The sequence below is a fragment of the Equus caballus genome, chromosome 3, assembly GCF_041296265.1.
Source record: "Equus caballus isolate H_3958 breed thoroughbred chromosome 3, TB-T2T, whole genome shotgun sequence".
NCBI lineage: Eukaryota > Metazoa > Chordata > Mammalia > Perissodactyla > Equidae > Equus > Equus caballus.
This window is the reverse complement of record NC_091686.1, coordinates 68959085-68979070: the sequence shown is the minus strand read 5'-3', so window position 1 is coordinate 68979070 and position 19986 is coordinate 68959085. Positions and strand designations below refer to the sequence as shown.

The window sequence follows — 19986 nt, the reverse complement described above, 5'->3', positions numbered from 1 at the left end:
GATGAGTTAAAAACAATAATCAGCACCACAAGATTAGACATTCAAAGACCTGGAGTCTGGTTCCAACTATGCCACTGATAAACTGAGTGACCTTGGGTTGGTCACTCACCCTCTCTGAGCCTCCATTTTCTCATTGGCAAATTATAATTGGACTTGCTCTGCCTGCTTAACAGGGTTGTTGTTCAAATCAAACAAGATGCCACCCAACTGCCCTCAGCAAAACACAAAGTGCTTTGGTACCTTCCACCAACCCCCAAACAGGTTTAAAGATTTGTGAATGTATTTTCATAATGCACCTGAAAAGAGTGAAAAAACAACTGCCCACATATTAGTTTTCACTGAAAGGGACTTCAAGACTCTTAGACTTGAAATTTGTTTAATCCCAATTGAACAAAAGCTGTAGTTTAAATTATCACAAAAAGTATGGGAAAAATCAATTGACACTTTAATTTTTTCAAAAATACTGTCTAAATGTTGTGCAAAAGCTCTTTCCAGCAGATGGCAGTATGCGCATTTTAGAGGAGGTAAAGGACAGGCTGCTCCATGCACCTGGCTGGGCTAACATACCAGTGGATATGTCTGCCTTTTCCTATATTTACATACAAATAAAACAACTTTCTTAAAATTAAATAAGAATCTAAAAATATTCTAAACTGAGGAAAATATTGAGTCATTTGACTCTTAAAAGCAAAGAAAAATACTGAAGACATTTTTATTTAGAGTGTTTTTCAGTGTTATCTCATTAAAACATTATGTTTAGAGGCATAAAGAAACTCCTATGATCTCGCTATAAGTTAATCACAAATTTTAACAATCAATAAATTATATACATAAAGATCTAAAAGCGTATCATGAGGGATTGGAATTGGCCACCCCAAGATATGTCTCTTTGCTATGAGGATTATTTGGGGCTGGTTACTTTTAAAAACTGCAGATATGAGACAAACTGAAAAGTAGAAGTTGTCCTTTGTAAGAGACATTTATATTTGTAAGGAAGATCTCCATCTGGAAAGGTGTCTCCCTCTCTGTACCAGGAGGAAGGGGGGATGACCTTATCTCTAGAAACTCTTAATCAATGAAGAAGGTGAGGACTCAAATCTACATAATAACCTCACTTTTGTTTACTGTGCTTTTCTGGTAATCTCCCATAACTGACTCCCCCCACCCACAACATCCTCCTTTGTCTTTAGCTGAAGATGATATTTAAGGTGGTGGCTTCAGTCATTTTGGCAACTTGCTCAGCTTGCCTGAGCCTCTCCCATATATACATGTTATAAAGCTTTGTTTCATTTTCTCATGTGAATTTAATTCGTAGCCCAGCCAGAAGGACTTAGAGTGGGTAGAGGAAATGTCATCCTCCTCTACAATATCATACTGAATGAACCATTTGAGTCTGTCAAGATGAACCAAGACAAGGAAAGCAATTTCTCCTACATAAATAGCAATATCAACAATGAAGAAAAACAACACCTAATATTACACATAGCTTTCCAGGCTCCAGACATTGTTCTAAATACTTTACTTTTACTAATTCAAGTTTCCTTGCAACAACTTTAGAGATATCATCATCGCCATTTTACATCTAAAGAAACTGAGGCCCAGAGAAGTTAAACCGCCCAAGGTCACAGAGGTAGTAGACAGAGCAAAGGATGACCGCTTAGGCAGGTGACTCCAGAGTCAGTGGCTTTCACCATATTGCTACACTTCCACAGACCAGCAGAGCACAGCACTGCCACTACGCACAACAGCTCTGGTTTTAGCAGAATTAATAGTGATTTGCTACCCCTGAGTTTAAGAAACTGGTGTGGTAGCATATTGAGAAAGAGAGAACTTAAAATTTTCACTTCATTTTCATAATGTCCCTTCATGTAAATTTTAAGGAAATGAGGAATTGGACTCTCAATTCACTATACATAAGAATTTCTTGATGATCAATATAATGATATTCTAAGAAAATATTGGGAAAAAATAAAAAAGGACCTAGAGTAGATCACCAGAAAAAACTGAATAAGAAAAGAAAAGTAGGACTGAAATTTATAACCAGTGTTTTGGGTTGTAAGAAAAGCACTAAGTATAAACATTGTAAGAAGTCATGTTTTTGACACTACATAATGCAAATCAAAGTTTGCCTATGCAAAACTGAATATCCTTTCACAATGTGAGGCGATCTATTGGAGCATGGTAGATTTTCTGTGAGGTGTTCAGGGTTGAGCCCAGAGTCTTTATTAAATTACCTGAAAGAAGGGGTAAACAGAACATTAATTCAATTTTCAGATGACCTTAAATTGGAAGGGGTTGCCAATGATGTGAGGGGGGAAAGAAGGTAAAATCAAATCAAGTATTCCTTTCCTTGAAAGGAAAATTTCTTCCAGGTTTGTTCCTGGACAGGACAATTTCTCCCAGGACATTTCCCTGGCAGGACAGTCTGACCTGCTTTGTCTGACTAGCTGATGAACAGCGTTGTCTGGCTTCAACAAAGCAACATTCATTTTTCTTTCAGATGAGTGGATTAGGTCTTGGGAGGCAGTGTAGCATAGTGGTTAAGAGCATCGGCTCTCAGCTGGACTATCTGGGTTTGATCTTAGCTACATGACCTTGGGCAAGTTACTCCTCTCCATGCCTCAGTTTTCTCATCTGTAAAATGGGATAATTATAGTACTATCCTTATAGGATTGTGGAGAGGAATAATTGAGCTCATATATGTACAGTGCTTAATGGTGCCTGGCCCTTTCAAATATGAACACAAAAATTGTTAGCCATCATTAGTATTATTATTCACAGAGAAGCAAATAAGTGGTACGTGTATATGATTTTTTTAGAAAAAGACTTTTGGTTAACCGAAGGGAAACAAGTAATGACAAGACAGCCTAAGTGATTTTGGCTGGAAGAATAAATAAAAGAATTCTGACATGGACTGGGAAAAAATATTACTCTATCCACCACTATCTCTTGTAGAGCTAAAAGTTGCAAACACTTACCTACTTGGATTCTCAGCCCCAGACTCTATATTCTTTTTACTAGTACTTGTCTCCAAGCCGCCAACTCTTCTTCTCTCACTTCCAATCTCAGATTAAGAATAACTACTTTTTATGAATAGTCTTATCAAATATTTACTCAACAGTTGCCATGTGGCCAATTGTCCTGGGGCAGGGAACTGAATAGTAAACCAGTTCGAATCTCTCCTCTTATCATGAATATATTCTAACAGGTAAAACAGGCTACAAGCATGGCAGAATAAATCAATGCAAAAAGATAAGCAGACAAGGTCATTCAGATGGGACTAGGTGCTACGAAGAAAATAAATCTGAGTGATGTGATAGATAGAAGACAAGAGGGAGAGGAAGAAGGTACTTGAGACTGGGTCATCAGAGAGGAGAGACCCATGGACAGCAAGGATATGGTCCTGCTCCTATCTGGGGAACGAGAAATCCAGGTGAAGAGAAGAGCAAGTTCCCAGGCTCAGCCTACATTCTCCCGAAAGCTGAGAACCCTACAAAGGAGAGTTCCTTGTCACTACTTTAGAAAAAGACTGAGATCCAGAGAAGTTATATGAATTTTTCCCTGAATGATGAGCACAGACAAAATTCAAATAAGTCGATGTGATGCCAACGCCTGTTCTCTTTTCACAATACCTTAGCTATGTGTTTCTTTCTGTCACAGCGGCAGTGTTAAATCTCCATCTTTTTCTAAGGCTCTTTCCCACTTCCTTAAAGACATCCGATACAAAAAATCAACTCCATTTCCCATACTCAATCTCTCTCCTTCTTGGAGTTCTATTTCCTTTTTTACTAATATTCTCAATTTTCCTTCATCATGCAAAAATAACCCATTTACATATTTTGCAGCATTTAGTACTGTTTACAACTATGTTCTTCAGTTATACTATTCTGATTCTTTACCAATATTAGCTCCTTTTTCTCTGCCTAGCTCACACAGATCAGAGTGTCTCAAAGTTTTACTTTTGATCTTCTTCTCACATACTTTCCCTGCAATATTTCATCTACTGCTGTTTCTTCAACCAACACCTATCGGTTGATGAATTCCTAATATTTATGTATGTACCACTGAGTCACCTCTCTCATGCTCCAGAGCCATCTGTTCAACTCTGGAAACAGATCTAAGCATGTGGAAGTATACCTATATACCTCAAAGTTTACTCGTCTTCTTCCTAAACCCTTCTTCTCTTCTGAATATCCATTCCACCACAATTTAAGACAAATCATCCTTGACTCCTACCTCTTCTCCAAGTAGTACAGTCAAGCTATTACAAAGTCCTTTCGACATCTTTCAGACCTAGCTCTTCCTGTCCACCTTCACGTCTAGCAGCTTAATATGCATCTTACTCAGTTGAAATGCTGCAATAATCTGTTAAAACTTTTGCAAATGTTTGCATTTTGGTAATTTGGGTCCATTTCAGTAGTTCTCCAGAAGGGCAGATTATTAGGGTCAGATAGTTCTTTTCAATAAGGATGAGTCTGTCTTTTCATGTTAATTATGCTTTTACCTCCTTTAAACATCAAAGGAGCTTTAGGGGGGCCAAGATTAGGCAATTCAGCTACAAGGCCTTACAAACACTTTCAGCCTTTGGAAGAGCAGAAGCACACCAAAAGCTCAGGTGGGATTGATTCCCTTTCTTCAAGAATGAGAAAGCTAAAAAGCTTTTTCCATGTTTTAGGACTCTGGGAAAAATAAAGGCTGGGAAAAAAGACTTTTACTGATTTTTTGGTAAAAGTCAAAGGGACCTCTGAGGCAACAACACTCTGTGGATGTCGTGTTATGTTAATTTAACCCATGATGTGGGGACTCTCTTCTAGAATGACTGGTCCAGGATACTCCAGGGGAGGTGTGCATGCTTATATATAAGGTGGCTGAATTGACTTGTGCTTACTCCAATCTGTCTCTGTGACCTGGTTATCAACTGCAGGAGAGGAAGACATTTCCTCTACCTGCTGTGAGTTCTTCTGGCTGGAGAACAAATTAAATTCACATGAGACAGAATAACAGGAGAAAATGAAACAAAGCTTTATAACATGTATATATGGGAGAGGCTCAGGCAAGCTGAGCAAGTTGCCAAAATGACTGAAGCCACCACCTTAAATATCATCTTCAGCTAAAGACAAAGGAGGATGTTGGGGGTGGAGGGGGAGTCGATCATGGGAGATTATCACACAAGTACAGTAAACAGATTTAAGTCCTTGCCTTTGGCATTGATTAAGATTTTCTAGAGATAAGGTCATCCCCTTCTTCCTGGTACAGAGAGGGAGATACCTTTCCAGATGGAGATTTCCCTTACAAATGTAAATGTCTCTTACAAAGGACAACTTCTACTTTTCAGTTTCTCTCATATCGCAGTTTTTAAAAGTAACCAGCCCCAAATAATCTTCATACCAAAGAGACATATCTTGGGGTGGCCAATTCCCGTCCCCCACACCTCAATCCACATTGGGGAGATTAAGACAGTTTGCTGAGGCAGAGTGCTGTTGTGTAAACCACAAGGAGTTTGGAACCAGATAGACTGGTTTGTCCTCTGATTCTGGCACTTAGACACTATGTGTCTATGTTCATAACACAGTGTCTGACAGAGTCACTTCCTACAAATCACTCTAATGCATTCAGAATTCTCTTTCTAAAACAGACTGAACAAGTTACTCATCTTCTTTAAAACCTTTTATGACTCTTCATTAGCAAGGTTAAATTCAAACTCCTTAGGACAGCACATATGTTTCTCTAAAGGTAGCCCCAGCTTCTCTATCCAGCCTTATCTTCTGCCATTTCCCTTAAATACCCTTCCATCTTACCTACAGACAAACTTCCAGCGGCTCCAAAGACATCAGGAGCTACCACTTTTAGTATTACAATATGCTCCCCGTCTTGCAAGATCCATCTTCTCTTTTTCTAGCTGAGAAATGCCCATTCATTCTTTAAAGCCCAACTCCAATGACACATCCTCTGTGAAGACTTCATCTGCCACTAGCATTACTTGTCAAAACGCATCCCTTCCTTTTCATGAATGTTTATATAGTACTTTGTAGCTGAATCTTTTGGAGAATCTACCACAGTTTATTAGTAGTATTATTTGTTGATTTGTTCATTTAACCTGCAAGAATTAGCTCCTTGTGGAAAGGAGTTAAATTTTACTGATTTTTGCCTCCCTAGAATCTTACAGGACTTGGCCTATGGGAAGGCATGTATGCTAGGTGAATAAATGCCTAGAGGATTGATGTGGATTTAAATGTAAGAAATAGATTAAAGATAATGACTCAAAAGAGAAAACTGCTACATGATTTGCTTAGGTTGCCTGAATACGTATCCTCCCAGATAAATCTGCCTTGCACTCACATTCACCATTTTCAGAAACACGTTAGTCAAGATCTCAAAAGCAGTGTAGAGATTGAATCATCATTAAATAACCAGTAACCACATATATTTGCTAACCCTTGAGAAAGTCCATTAATGCTTTGTTAGGACCGGAGTACTTTTGTGATGTGTATATTTTCTTTTAAAAATATTAGGTAAGGAAGCTGCCATGTCCAGATAACACAACTATGCAGTTATTAGTTCATTGTCCATCATAAGTAGCCACTTTCAATATACAAAAGAATTACTCAATTCTCTCAATTATTAATGATTACTTGGAAGAACAAGATTGTTTTTCATACTAGGAAGCATCCTTTCAAATGAATTGTTTTCTTTTCACTTGGTAAATCTTGAGATTAAAGCATAGACTCAATTTTCTGCAGGGCACTGAAAATTTTAGTAGGTACAATAGACCCAGGTCATTTCATAGATCTTAGCAAAAGACAAGGATACCTGCCACAGACAGCTAAGCATTACTGACAGGGAACATCTGGCACATTGAAAGAAAACCCACCCTTTTAAGCTGTTCCATCACCCTGTTAGAGAGAATCTTAAACTAGATGGCTAGCTGATTCAATTCAATCAGGGAAGTAACTGAATTTTCATTTCAATGACTGAATTGTATTTCTAACAGGACACAGAAACAGGTAAAGGAAAGATGTCAGACTTTTATTTGGCAGTGGATATACAAAACGCCTCCACTTTGAAATAAGAGTCAGTAAAGCTTAGGGAGGAAGAGCATCAGGCTCCGAAGGCAGAGAGATCTATCCTGGCTATGCCCCCTACTAGCTGTCTAACTCTGGAAAAGTCACCTAACTTCTCTAAATCTCAATTTCCTCATTTATAAGTAGGACTAAAAATGAACATATTTCAGGGCTGAGGAGTATGATGTACTTCATAGAAAGTATTTAGCACATGATCAGGCACAGAGCAAAGGCTAAATGTTAATTGGTAGCAGTCTAAGCCTTCATCCTTAATAACATTAAATCATTCTTGTGAATCTAGATCTGAAATTACAGGATTTCAAACCCCTTCAAAGTATTCATCACTAACCTTGATTCCACACAATCGTTTTTATTTTTCATAGACTATTCCTGTCACCAACGAGTTACCCCGGGGAACTCAGGGGTGGGTTTGGATATTTTAACTGTTTTTCCAAATTGTTCTTTTTTCTTTTGTTATGTTAAGGAGATGCAATCACCAACCACCCTGAACTGGACCAAGCCTCACCAGAGAGCTCTGCCTATGACCTTTGCCCTATTTTTAATGCTAAGATCTCTCCAGGAGGAGATTAGGCCTTATTACCATAACCTGCAGTGTACCTAGAAGCATGGTTTCCAACTGAGTCTGCGCAACAGAATACTCACCTCTCCCTTTTGAATATTCATTCCCTATCCCAAATAAATGTCCCTGCTTCCCTTTGTTCTGGGATGCCTTGAGTCTGGAAATGATTCCTCATGGTCTCCTATTTGCCGCAAATATACTTTACTTTGTGAGACAACTACTTCTTGTGTAGAGTCTGTTTTAACTTCCCAGGAGGGAACCCACTTTGGTTCCATAACATTCTGGCTACATAAATGGCACCATCATCCAGCAGTATTTAAGCTGGAAAAGTATAAATCATGGTGGATTCCTCCCCTTTCCTTCAGCCCCAATCTGATCCACTGGCAAATTCTATTGTTTCTACCATAAATACTCCCTTGTTATTGTAATCACTATTGTCCAATAAATCATTATCTCTTGCGTAGACATCTACAATTGATTTCCTATTGGTCTGCCTTCATTGTTCCTAAACGTCTCCAATCTATTCTTTCTAACATAAAAGAAGACATGAAGCTCCTTGCCTTCTTCTCCAAGCCCCACCTGACTCCTGGCATGCTAGACTCAAGCCACCGTGGCTTTCTTTTAGTAACTAAAACACATGTCCTTGTTCAAGGGCTGGCTCCTTCTTTTACTTTAAGTCTCAGTTGAATCATCACTTCTTGGGAGAAGGCTTTCTTGACCATCACATCTATGTATAGTCCCTATCACCCATTTGCCCTGTTAATCCCTTTCCAAGAAAACTGTTGGTTTCCTCTATAGCTCTTATCATAACTTATGATGTGTTTATTTGATTTCTCCATCAGTCTGCATTCTTAGTATGGACAGGAAATAAGCCTTTTGTGTTTACCACTACATACCTGGTATATAGCATTAAAAGTTTTGTTAAAAGACTGAATCAATTAAAATTTCATTGCAGTGTACTATGGGGCAGTCATGGTTTCTGATGTTGTAAATATGAAGCTTAATAATGGACAGTAACCACACACAAGGAACAAACAGCTTATTAGAGAACTGCTGTTAAGGAATCACAAATTTTACACTAAGGAGGGAATAATTCATGAAAGGTTCATAGATTATAGTCAATCCTGATCTTGACAAATGAAATATCACCAGGAAGGACAGAAAGGAGGAGGCAGGGGAGGAAAGAACAATGTGAAAGAGGTTATTTTTAGAGACCAAAGAACAAAGGCACGAATGTGGATTTTAATTGCCATGATATCTACTACCTATTGCTTGGGTTCTGAACACTACAGAAATTGTGAAAAGATGAGCTTTTCTGAAACCAACGTATCTTATTTCTTCTGAGCAAAAATAGCCACTCTAACCGAAACAGTGTAGCATATGTGTGCTGTTATTTCTTCACCTATAAAGTAAACGGATTACATTAATATGCTTCTTATTGTCCTTGCAAATGAAAAACACCATGGTTTTTGGTCTTTCTTTTATATTGTAAGCATCTTGAGGGCAGGGATCATTGTACTGATGGCTCAATAAATGTTTAATGAATAAGTAGATTCACTTTTACACAAATAACATTAGTTTGCTATTTTGCCTAGTAGTCCCAATACATGTAGATTTTAAACTTTGATACCAATTTATTAATGACTGTGAAAACCAACACAGGACCTACTTTATGGATTGCTAGACTAGGAAGCAAGTTAGGTGGGTTCATTTTAGTCAATCTTAGAATATTCATTCTTCCCTAACCTTTCCTTTCTCCTGTCATAAATGGTTATATTAAACAGAACAGTATTGCAAGATACAAAGAAAGGATAACATTAAGATATTGATGGCTTTAAACATTATCACCAAAATATGTAGAACTGAATATGTAAAGAAAGAAAAATGCCAATGACCCACAAAGTCAAGATGAATGATCGTAAATACTAGTTAGGTATTATAGTAGTCTGAGAGAAATTCTAGCTTCCAAAAGGATTAGAGTAGATGGAACACATATGTTTTATGTCCTTTTATTTGACTTTCACTTAATAATTTGGTAAAAATTTAACTAGCTCCAATAAAAAAAAAGGACATGATCCTCCAGCACCGACTTATACTTCTTTCAGATCAAACTAACACTTAGAAGAGTTGTTTTCATTTCATCACCTTTACCAAACTCTGCTTCCTGGTATTAACCTGCCAAGACCTTTATATTCTCCCAATATCCTAAATATAGTAAATACCCATCTATTGTTGGCTCAATGACTGGTTTTATAAACAGAGTAACAGAAGAAAAACCCTCTGGAGTTGTATAATTGCGATCTATCTTCATTTCCTTATTTTGCATTAATTTCTTTCATGCAACCTATATATATCCAAATTTAAATATATGCCAAGCATCTGTTTGGAGCTTTGAATGTTCAGCTCTCTTCTCTGCCTGGAATTCCCTAGCATCCATCTCCAAAGAACTAACTTCTAACTAACACTCAAGGCCAATTTCAAGCGTACTTCTTCCTCATATCCTTCCTCATTCTCCTACTTCAAAGACATCTCTAATACTCTTCCCCCCATAGCACTCAATCTATACTCCCTCTCAGTCAATTACCATTTTCTAGATTTTACATTATACATATTTATTCATAACTTAATTTTCTCTAGTAAAGTACATCCCCAAGAGGGAAAAACATCTCTATCATAAAAGAAGGTTTATGGCTTGAATAACAGGGTAAATAAAGTGCCATTTACTGAGAAAGGGAAGAACAGATAGGCAAGACTAAATTTGTTTACTGTAAACTCTGAAGGTATCTGAAAAAGAACTATGCTGCAACAAAAATATAATTTTTAATAAAACTTCATCAAACTCTACACTTAAAATGTGTATTTTATTGTTTGTAAGTTATACTTTAATAAAAGTTGATGTTTAAGAGTAATGGTTCATAATTTTCAATATTGATTTTATTTACTATTAAATCATATATTCACTGCATATCTCTTCTTTGAAACATAAAAACTAGTCAAGAATCTAAGAATGGGCAATAGTCATGCTGTTTTAGAATATATTCATATCTGTTTATTTCTTCTTTATAGACAAGGCTTGGAGAAATTTCAAGATGTATAAAAAAGAGTTAAAAATGAAAGGCAATGAAGGCACCTGACTATTCTCTCCTTCACTGATTTATAAAGGAGCAGGGGGATGGGAAGAGGGCATCCTTCTCCTCTTAGGAAGTCATATCAAAATTACCTAGGAGCTTGTTCAGACTCGTTCACTTGACCCTTGAAACCTCAGAGAAAAGTGCTACCTTGTTTACATCTTTCACAAATTTGCTGTTTTGTTTTGGGAAAGCCCTCCACCTGTGTCTGATTCATCGCAGATACTTGCAAACACGTGTCTGCCTTCACATCACATTATCAGCCCCATTTCCCTTTCTAGTTGACTTTGGAGAAAGAGCAAATTGTGAGAAGAGCTTTGAGTTCTTTTAGAGCAACTGTAAGCTGCCCATCTGCTCAGCACCTTCTCAGTTCCAGGCATGCTGTGTTCACAATCTCCTTCCTTCTTTAGAACTCTCCTGTGAGCACAAGATGGCCATCCCCATCTAACTGGTGAGGAAACTGAAGTGTTGAGGAGTTGCTACTGGTATGAGGCCTCTCACCTTGTAAGTGCTGCGGGCAGGTTTGAACCCAAGGTTGTCTTGCCTTTCCACTATAGACTGCTTGCTGCCTCTTTCACATTTACCAGTTTTCTATAAAGGATACAACTCAGAAATAGCCAAATGGAAGAAATGCATAGGGCAATGTATGGGGCACAAAAAGTGTGGAGATTCCATGCTCTTTCTGAGTGCACCACCCTCCCAGCACCTTCATGTGTTCAGCAAGTCAGAAGCTCCACCCTTTCTTCTTCTTCTTCTTCTTCTTCTTCTTCTTTTTTTTTTTTTGGTGAAGAAGATTGACCCTGTGCTAACACCTGTGCCAATTTTCCTCTATTTTGTATGTGGGGTACTGCCACAGCATGACTTGACCAGCAGTGTGTAGGTCTGCACCTGGGATCCAAACTCATGAACCCTGGGCTGCCGAAGCAGAGCATGCAAACCCAACCACTAAGGCACTGGGCCTGCCCCCACTCTGTCTTCTTTTAATCATTACCATCACTATGTTATCACTATTTGAGACTGTTTTACATACTTCAAATAATTTTAAAAATTTACCTCAACTTTATCAACATTTTAAAGCCTTTGTTTCCTCTAGAAAAATAATAATAATAATTCCCATCTTGAAATATACTCGAAAAAACATATATCACCCAATAAATGTTAATTTGCTTTTTACCCAGTGCTTTCATTATATCATTAAGCTAATGAAAAGCCTCCATTTGTCATCCTTATCCTTTGTTTTAAGTCCAAATTTTCTCCCTCCCAATATTGTTCATAATCTTCCTCTACATTATTTATACTCATTTGTTTATTTATCCATTCTTTTATTAAATAGACGTTTAACATTTAACGATTTAAGAACTTTTCAAGATAAGAAAGTAGGAAATAAGAAATACAAGCTTTCCTTTAAGAAAGAGTCTAGTTTAAATTAAAGGAACAATCACGAAGCAAGTTACTTGGACCTGAGAGTGCTCCAATAGCTCAGCAACTGTGTAGTGAATACCATCTGGGTTCTGGTATGGAAACTAAATTAACTACCAGACAAACTAAAGGAAGAACATATTTGCTGACTACTCAACTAAGGCAAAGGTGTCAAATGAGATGATAAGAAACCAGCTCTTTTCTCTACCATAGAAACATGTTTCTCCCCAAATCAACGCAAGGAGATAAACTTTTTTGCTGTCAATTTTCTCCTACAGTTTATGTCTGAACCTATCTGACATGCAAAGACAGATTCTGTGTCTGTGTAGGGCTCAAATTTGGTGGGCCATGATTTTACATAACCATGGGAACTCGTAAAGCACGGCTAACATAGGAGATAATGATTACTCAAACGTTATTAAAGGAAAAACCCAATTTTCTTGACTCCCAATTCCCATGAAGCAGTTTCATTAAAATATCATTATTGGTTTATTTCTTGTCTCCAATTCTTATCTAATTGATGAATCTGAGACAAAATAATATTAGAGCATGCTCATCTCAGTGTTTTGGATCTAACAGCCTACACAGGGCAATGGGGGGTGAGGAGGTGAGGAAAGGATTCTCTCCACTGTCTGTCATGCTTAAAGCTGCCTGTCTGCCCCTATAGGGGAAACCTGACATGATCCAGCTAGAAAGGGATAGGGGTTGTGATTAAGATTGTCTAATTTAGAACAAGGTCCTAAACCTCAGCACTATTGACATTTTGGGATGGAGAATTCATAATTCTTTGCTGTGTAGGGCTGTCCTTGTGTCATAGGATGTTTAGCAGCATCCCTGGCCTCTCTCACCAGTGGTAGTCACACCTCCTCACAGTCGTGACAACCAAAAATGTCTCCAAATATTGCCAAATGTCCCCAGGAGGCAGGAGCTGGGACAAACTGCCCTCAGTTGAGAATCACTAATTTAGAATAAGGAAAGTCTCTGTGGCTACGCACTTAAGTCATGTGCAATTCAGCTCTCATCAGTAATAAAACTATTTATTCCCCATCTGTCTGATCACTGTTTCTATCACTCACTTGGTTATGACCTTGGGAAGGGAAGGAGAGGAGTGTTATTATTGTCTCCCCCAAACCCCTATCTACAACAATTACTTCAGATGCAATGAACTTATTAAATTTTAAAAATTATTTTCTCTTGTGCAGTTCCATTCTCCAATGCTCTATTAACTTTAGAATAATTCCTGGTATTTGAGACAGAGACTCAGCCTATTAGCTAACCTTTTTAATGGAATTAAAAACAAAACAATTCTTTTGACTGTTATTTAACCTAAAATGTAGCACTTTCTTTATTCTTTGACACCTTTCAAACTAGATTTACTGTCTGGTCAGTATATTACATCTATTTCTACTTTCTTGTCGATAGAGTCTACCTAGAAATCCTTTATATTTGCATGTGTCCTTCAAAACACAAAAGCAAACAAACAAAGCAAAATAAACAACAGGAGAAAAACAAATCTCTAAAGACTCCGTTTAACTCCCAGCTCCCTGGTGAATTACAGAATTAATGAACATCTTGTTGAGCCTTTGAATTTGATAAACACAGAAACTAAATCCCAGGAAGGGACGCGATTTGTCCAAGGTCACAGAGCCAATCGGTAATGGAGCTAGAGCGAAGGGCTCTGCCTCCTAAATCCTGATCTAAAACTCTCATCACTTCACAACTTGGATGACTGTTGTCATAATCCTCTGTCTCAAGTCTTACAGCATTTATAATACAGTGCCTACAATATACGTTGTAATAATAGCATGCCTCTTATTGCTCAACTTTTTAATTTTCTCACATATTTATTTTTTCCTCCTTTACTAAATTAGAAGTTCAGTAAGGACAAGGACCATGTCAAATCTCTGCTGCATTACTCCAAGAGCTTTCTAGAGTTCTGAGCACCTAACAAGTCTGTATCGACTGATTGACTTCCTTGTGGTAGAAGAAAGCAGCCCAGGGACACAGTGAATGAGGTAAGTGGGAATAGCATCTCCACAGGAATTTTTAAATTTTAGGTAATTTTGGAAGCAAATTTCATTTGGAAAACTGTGACATGATTGTATACTTATGCATATGTATCTAACACTGTACAAAGCACATGACTTGTATTTACTCATTTAATCCTCTCAACATTCCTAGTAAGGGAAGTCTAATTATTTTTCTTTTTATGTAGATGGAGAGACTGAAGCAGGCACAGCGAGGCTAAGCAGTACGCCCAAAGTTACACAACTAGCAAGTCATACAAACAGTTAGTCAAGAGTTAAAGGCATTCATATCATGACAACAGTGATCCTCTATACACACGTACTGTCAAGGCTGGTAATTTGTTTTCTGAGTGATGTTTAGTCTTCACAACAGGAATTAGTGTTCATGAACAAACAAAAATGTGTTTGAATTTCTGTACTCATCTTCCATTTCACAGAGACATGGTATATGTAGACTTTTATAAACTGACATCACAACAAACAAAACATATTTAACATTTAGGCTTAAATATTATAAATAAGATCATGATTAATAAAATTAATAATTTTTCTTCTCCAGTATAATTGTTTGAAATCTAATCTTAAGCATGGAAAAAAGAAGGTAAACAACGTAGATGCTCAATGGAATTAAATTAAAAATCAAAGCTGAAAGAGAGAGAGAATACGCTCAGGTAATAAATTTGCTAGATCAATATAATAGGTATTTTATAATTCTTTGAAGTGAAATATATAAAATAGAGTGTATTACTATCTCAATTATCTTTTAGAAATAGGTGGTTTGTATATTATTTCTCCTTAATTGCTCTCTGTGAATTCATAAGGAAAAAAAAAGAACAGTTTGAGGATGTTGACTAAATTTCTTTTGGATAGGAGTAAGGTTCATAAAGGAGAAATAAAGGACAAATTTAATGAGCCCTTTATGACTGCAGTGCAGCCCTGTGCCAAGAGTTGACTGTGCTTTGTACATATATTACCATTAATCATATAATGCTGAAAAATATTAGCCTTATTCAAAAGCTCTAATAACAAGCATCCATACAGAGTTATCAGGCCTAAGTCACTCCTTGTCATCCTGGGACACAAAATGAAAAGAACTATTTCATCCTTCATGGTCCACATCAAGGCATGTGGACAAAGTCCTGAGAGTTTTGATCAAACCCAGAACAAAATGAAAATCATAATTCATGTTATAGTTCCATCTCATTGTGACTTTTTAAATTTATGATTTGCCTTTGGTGACAAAGGAAAACTAGTTGACCACGCAAAAGAAAATTTTCCTTCCTGCTTCCTTGATTTCTGTTTTCTTGTATGTTAAATATGTAAATCAATATTTGAATTTAATGCAGTTACGTACACATTTTGGACTTGGGGTGAAGTCATGGAAACCCTCACATAGGTTTCCAAAAGACACTAACAAAACAGGAGAAGCGAATTAAAAGATCAAAAAGCCTCAAAAAGGAGTCACTACTCACAATGTTCATCAGGGTGAGGAGGTAGTTTTGGACGTGCTCTTTGCCATGGAAACGGACCACAGAGTCATCCACTCCCAGCAGAACCTCGATGTTGTAATCGTTTTCTCCTGCGTGTCTGCGGCGCCTCATTGTTTCATTCAGCTGCTGGTCAACGTTGCTATAAACGGTCCCTAGATCATCAAGGCCTTCCAGATCCGACTCTATCAAGAAACAAAAGGAACTCAGGCATTTCAGATTCCCCAGTGGGCCTTCTAATAACTTCCCACAAAAAAGAATCTTCTAGAGGGCCTATCACTATAATCCATAATCACTGAGATCCTGCTTTTCAGTTTATTCCTCAAGTAATGTACACATGCATATGATCAGACAGACCTCCTGTAACGTCAACATAGAACAGCAACACTGAGGGTCAAATAATATTATTGTACAGAAAGCAGCACCACCGTGCCAGACTGAATGTTCTGTGAGGATAAAAGTAGTTTAGTCCTCCTTCGGCTGTATTCCAGTGCAGGGAAGACAGGGAAACAGAATATGTGCTGGCTAAGTAGTTATTAAATAAATGGAGATGATAAATTAAAATCATGTGTTGATAAGTTTACAGTGGTTAATTTAAGTTACTATAATCATGGAGTGTAGAATTTTCTATCACATAAATTTAAACTACTTCTTTTTCCAGTAGCCTTAACTTAAATCAAATTCTACCACGTCAACACAACAGCATGTAGAGGTACGATTATTAGTCACCATATATTACTTATTTCTTATGAGTATATGAGTTTTCTAGTGAATGCTGCTAGGGAAGAAGTGGCTATATAAGGTATAGCCACTTAACACTTTAGGTCTCCACATTTATACTGGCCATCATCTCTGTAGCGGGTCATTTCAATTGCTATATATCTGAATCTGTGAGATACCAAAAGAAGAAGTCAGTCAGAAAATTAGCTATATCTGAAGAAAAATAAAAGCGTAAACAATTTTTTATTTTATGTAGTGAAGGAATTTAATTTTTTTATTTTCCAAATGGACATTTCATACACATGCACACACAGAGGGACACATATACATATATATAGAGATATATATCCATATATCCATATACTTCCACATCTATAACTATCTATCTATCTAACTGTCTGTCTGTCTATGTGGAGAGAAAGACTGAGAGAGGAATTCTCAGATTCCAAGTACCTAGATTATCTGCCTTCAGATTAAGTATCATATTTTTGGTGAAGAAAATGTTTTGGTGAACTGAAAAAAACGAAATCTATCATTTGGATACTAAAATAAAAGATCATATTCAAAACTGCTGGTATAAAGCTGAAAGTATATTAATTTCCATTTCAAATACATAAAACCTGGAAAGAATTTTATTTTATGAACTGCCTTGATGTCTAAAACAACCACATATCTAAAAACAAGTTTGACAGAACCAATTCTGACTCAAGCTTTATATGAAGGTTTATTTAATGCTGTACTGTGGCCTGTAAGCCATTTAAATCAGTGTCTGACATTAATGAATAGTCATTTTCCTCTCCACCTTAGTGGTTTTAGTAAAGTTGGGGGGTGGCGGGGGAGTGTCTCTTGGCCAGGAAGATTGATGACCAAGCCCTAGCCACATGGATCAGAAGTAGTGGAAGGACAGATCCCACTCACTTTCCACATTTAAAAAATATATAGACACACCAGCAACCTCCCCTACAAGTATGGGCAGCTCTGAATATGACTACTCAGGTTTGAAAGCTATACTGTAATTCACTTTGACCCAAGCCCAACTGCTAGATCACTAGCTGGGAATTCTCTCCTCATTGGGAAATCACATTGGTTCCACAATACATAAATAACTCTCACCATCGTCCACATCAAACAGAAAGCTTTCCTCAAAAGTTGTTTTTAAGAGCTGTAAACCCACATTGAGGGCAAGAGACTACACCTGCAAACAGCTTTACTATTTAACCTCGAGTCTTTTCACACACTCGAGAATATGAAAGGTTATGAGAGTTAACATACAAATAGCAAATTCATACATGAGCTCCCAGTTCTAAAAATGGCTCTTTCTGGCAGAACTGTCAGCAACAGTGTCCAATGGAAATATACTTGCAATGTCATCATATCATTAAGTCTGATGCATGAATGAAGAAGGCTGAGCACTTATTTCAGAAGGACCATTCATTCTGTTCTAACACACCTTTAGTTTGGTCTTTGCATCCCTCCTTAAATAGCGGTTTTCTGGAAAGAGAAGAGAACCTCTTTTTTTCATTGCATGAGGAACCTGGGAGGGAAGAAGGAAGGCTTTTTCTTTCCACTGTTGCCTTTATTCAATCAAGAATACTTCTGTCCCTTACGTCCCCCTGTGCCGTACAATGTTTTTTTCTATGATTTCTACAGTGGACTATGTCAAACATTTCCAAGAAAAACAGTGGAATAACTTCTGGCCCTTTTTATCTATATGCCCCACCCCCCACACACACACATCATTATTAATTCCAGACAGTTCTGAGGCTGTGAAATATCTTCCTTTATAATGAATTTTTCCCCCATGTCTACTTTATCATGTAACAGTCAAGTGCTCAGTCACACGGGCAACTATAATCAGATATAATTGGCTTCAAATCCTGGCAGTGTGATTTCATTTAAAATGCCTAATCTCTCTGAGCCTCAGTGGTAAAATGGGATAATAATACTTACTTTGCAGAGTTGCTGTGATGATATGATTAATAACAGTAAAAACTCTGTGCACAGTGTTTGGATATAAGTCCTCAAAAAAGAGTATTTACTACCATTACTACGATGATGATGATGATTTCCCATTAAGAGAAGCCTTGATTTTTTTTAAAGCTCTCAACATTTAATTTTTTTAATTTTTTTTATTTTTAACGATTTTATTTTTTCCTTTTTCTCCCCAAAGCCCCCCAGTACATAGTTGTATATTCTTCGTTGTGGGTCCTTCTAGTTGTGGCATGTGGGACGCTGCCTCAGCGTGGTTTGATGAGCAGTGCCATGTCCACGCCCAGGATTCGAACCAACGAAACACTGGGCCGCCTGCAGCGGAGCACGCAAACTTAACCACTCGGTCACGGGGCCAGCCCCTCAACATTTTATTTTATATAGTACAAATCAAATAGTTATAGTTCTTTTAAAACAGAGGTGAGAAAAAAAATCTGGAAGGTCCTGCCATAGGTAGAGTGTGCTACTGTTCCCCGTGCTTCATTCCAGAAAAGTGATGTTCAAAGTATTTTTCAAGCTTCTCAGAAATATCAAAGGATCAAAGGCAATCCCCCTTAGTCCTTAGAGTGAGTGAGTTTTCTTTTTTCAAACTTTTTGGAAAATTTAAAACTTTTTGAAACTTACCTTAGGAGTTCCTGATAAGAATTAATTAGTATCTTGGAAAGCTTTTGATTCTATCATTTTTTGTACCCTCTCGCTTCCCAATTGCTGTATAGGAACTTTCAGAAAAGAATAATTTTGCTAGAAAGCCTGTTTTTATTGAAGTGAAATATTTTGGGGCAGACAGGTGAACAATCAAGTGACAATAAATACAGTTATTTTTAGTGTTAAATATAGGATTGTTAGCGTTAAATCAGAATTTTAAACTTACCAAATAGATAAAGTACAATAAAACTTGTTTTGCTGATCATGAACACTTGGGCTTAAGACACTGTCAGGATGCAATATGGCATGTTTATATGACTAATTATATTTACAGGAGATTTAAGTGTAGGATTGGTGAAATCACTCCCCACCCCAGAAGAAATTCCTATGGTCTGAAAAAGTACAGGAGACAAAGGTAAAATTGGAAAGGTACAAAAGTTCTGATCAAGTTCTGAATCTGATACAAATACATTTGGAATCGGAATCCAATCTTAAGCATACTGTGATATACTGTGATAGAATCATCTACCCTTTATCTATTCTTTCCTTCCTTAGGAGCAGAATATCAGTTTTATTTGAGGCGGCAATAAACCCAGCTAGAAGTCATTCCCAGTCTCCTTGATGACTAAGGATTGCACATGACTAAGGATAAGCCAATGAGATATGAGCAGAAGTATTGCTTATACCTCAGTGGCTTAAATTGGCTTGTGTGGAGGGCTTCCATAAAGGCTTCTCAAAGGAACGGGATTCATCCCAGTAGGCACGCTCCTTTAGCCCTTCCCTCAGTGTTTCTTCCTGCTGCCTGGAACATGGAAATGGTGTCGAGTTCTGAGATGACACTGGAATCATGGCATGTGCTGAGTATGGCAGGGTAGCCATGAAGCAGAGATCTGACCCCACGACGGCTGTGGAGCTGGCATTCCAGCCCTA

General features: G+C 37.4%; 1 protein-coding gene across 2 annotated transcripts in view; it reads right to left on the bottom strand.

The window, feature by feature from the left end:
- The window catches only part of ADAMTS3 (ADAM metallopeptidase with thrombospondin type 1 motif 3), a 267203-nt gene that overhangs the window by 43739 nt on the left and 203478 nt on the right, over nucleotides 1-19986 (bottom strand). For both annotated transcript variants that reach the window (XM_070263712.1, XM_023637986.2), the window contains one exon: nucleotides 15688-15887. In XM_070263712.1, the coding sequence (XP_070119813.1) occupies nucleotides 15688-15887 (200 nt within the window). The remainder of the gene's footprint in view (nucleotides 1-15687; nucleotides 15888-19986) is intronic.